This window comes from Frankliniella occidentalis, unplaced genomic scaffold (genome assembly GCF_000697945.3).
Source record: "Frankliniella occidentalis isolate FOCC.00 unplaced genomic scaffold, Focc_3.1 Scaffold6, whole genome shotgun sequence".
In the NCBI taxonomy this organism is placed as follows: domain Eukaryota; kingdom Metazoa; phylum Arthropoda; class Insecta; order Thysanoptera; family Thripidae; genus Frankliniella; species Frankliniella occidentalis.
Window position 1 is genome coordinate 3046707 of NW_026267136.1, and position 2263 is coordinate 3048969.

At 57.5% G+C, this 2263-nt stretch overlaps 2 protein-coding genes across 4 annotated transcripts in view; both read right to left on the bottom strand.

The window, feature by feature from the left end:
• The window catches only part of LOC113207745 (amyloid-beta-like protein), a 136061-nt gene extending 134374 nt beyond the window's left edge, over positions 1-1687 (bottom strand). For 2 of the 3 annotated variants that reach the window (XM_052271448.1, XM_052271440.1), the window contains exon 1: positions 1519-1686. In XM_052271448.1, coding sequence (XP_052127408.1) covers positions 1519-1593 — 75 coding nt within the window. In that variant the 5' untranslated portion in view covers positions 1594-1686. Of the gene's footprint in view, positions 1-1518 lie in introns of all 3 variants that reach the window. The other variant, XM_052271457.1, reaches the window with a different exon arrangement.
• A 392-nt stretch (positions 1688-2079) lies between these two features.
• Positions 2080-2263, bottom strand: part of LOC113210012 (DNA repair protein XRCC1) — a gene marked incomplete in the record, with an annotated part of 12806 nt that continues 12622 nt past the window's right edge. Inside the window, 1 exon segment of the mRNA XM_052271463.1 lies at positions 2080-2263.

Genomic DNA, 2263 nt, shown 5'->3' on the forward strand with positions numbered 1-2263 from the left:
GGGGGGGGGGTAAAACTTTCATCAGAGTATCTCCCTGTGAGGACACTGCAGCACCGCGCTATGGGTCCTGATGAGCCTGATGACGGGTCTGCGGCGCGCCAGCAGGCTTCTGGGAAAGGGCATAGTGAGCAGGCCGCGCCTTGCTCACGCCTTGCTTCCCACCGCCGAGTGGGCGAGGTTGTAGTATGAGCGAGCAAAGCGGCGCCCCAAGGTCGCGGCTGCTGCGGCCAGCCGCGGTGCAGCAGCGGTGCAGCAGCGGTGCAGCCTGCAAGTGCGGCGCGCACAGTTCCGCCAGTTCTAATCTCGCCCGATCCTCCTCTTCTACGCCGCGGGGGGCGCCGCCGCGGCGCGTCGTCGTCGTCATCGCGCGGGGCTCTGGTGGTACCCGAGGAGGCTCCGCGCTCATTTCCGCTCAGGACAATCTCCGCCGCCGCGCCCACAGCATACACCACGGAGCACCGCGCCCACTGCACCGTGATAAGGTTGGGGCCTCCGGAGCAGGGAGGTGCGGAGGGGTTGCGTGTCCCTATCCTTGCTCTCTGCCGAGTCGAGAGTCTCGCGGGGCAGCTACGGCTCCTGGGGTCACTGGGAGTAGTCCGCGCGCATGGCGCTTGAGAGGATTCTGTCGTCTGTCGTCGCGCACACGCTGTGTGACGGTCGGCTAAAAGTTTTAGTCTTGAAGTCGTCAATCTGCAGTTTGCATGTTATGACATCAGCGTCGCCGCTGCGCCACTGTATTGTGTCCCTTGAGTGCTGGTGTATCAATCGGCCTCCACAGACATGCGCCTCTTTGTCACTTTCTCGCACGTGCTATGTCGTCGTTGTTTTTTGGGTCCGTCAAAAAAAACTGACGGTGTGGCGTGGCGCAGTTCTGTGAGAAAAGTCGAGTACAGTTCGTTACAGAGTCTAGCAGGCGTCAACCAAACGGGTACCGAGCACACCGACAACCGCCACCACATGCAAACACTGCTACTTGCAGGACTCGGGCCCAACCCTCTTGTCGTACCCATGCATGCAGGGCCCCCCGTGCAGAGCATGACGCACTACGACTCATGTCCACCCCTGAATGGGCTGCACCAGCGCTGTCCGAGTCAGATCCTCGCCACCCTCGCCTCGTCGACACGGGCGAGCTCGGTTCTGTCAATACCTACATGGGCAGTGCTCGACTGCCTCTTTGACAGCTCGCCCGCCCGCTGCCAGAGCCTCAAATATTGATCCCTCATCTGCCGTTCAATTGGCCTACGCAGTTAGAAAACCCGAAACCCGGGCACGGAGGTTTCAAACTGCGCAGACAGACGACGGACGGCCGACGACGGTCAGCTGGAAAATCAATGGCCAGGCAGGCAGGACCGCCTCCCTGCAGGAGGCGCGGGGCGGCGGCGGGCGCGGCGCTAGCGAGCGGGGCGAGGAGGAGGCGGAGGAGGCTCGGCCCGACTCGACTCGGCACGACAACGGACGGCACGGCGGCCCCTGGGCGCCAACAAAACGCCTCGGTCCTGAATGAAACCGCCGCCTTACCTCCACATGGCCGAGGGATCCCGTCGCGGCGATCAGCACACAAAGGAAACTCACAAAACCCGGTACTTCCATCATTTTTCGGATCACTTTTATCCGCAAAATGAGGCACGCACTGCGCGGGACATCCGCCTCGGCGCTACGACAGGAGTCAACTGATAGTTCTCGGCCCCACCGCTGGGGGGCGGGCCGAGGCGCTGCGAGGCGAGGGCAGGGCTCGGGGCGGGCGCGCATGCGCCGGGAGGCCGGGCCGGCGCATCCAGCATGGCGGACGGAGCAGACGACGCTCCTCTGTTCCCTGGCCTTACGTTTGTTCGACAGGGAACCCCGATTGTGAAAACGACATATTACCAGCGTCCTAATTTTTAAATAAAAAGTTCTTTATGTTTGTGTGTGGTTGATTTCATCGTATTGTTTTGAACCTAATTACAAAGGTGCTGCAGGATTGACAGCAAGTGCTTTAGATAAGGGAATGACCAACACACATAGATAGCTTGGCTCCAGCTCCAAGGTGAAATCGAATGGAATATGGGGAATATGGCACCAAAAAATAAACTCAATCAATATCAAGATATTTGTTTTCAATATTATCAGCTGTTTTTATTTTCTTCTAAAAGTACTATAAAATGACATAAGGACATTTTGATTGTTTTAACTTGTCAGAAAAACTAATCAATTGTACCATACAATAAACAGCAGCAGTAATCTCTCTTTCTGAGTTTTATAATTCAAAGTATCAAAGGTTAAA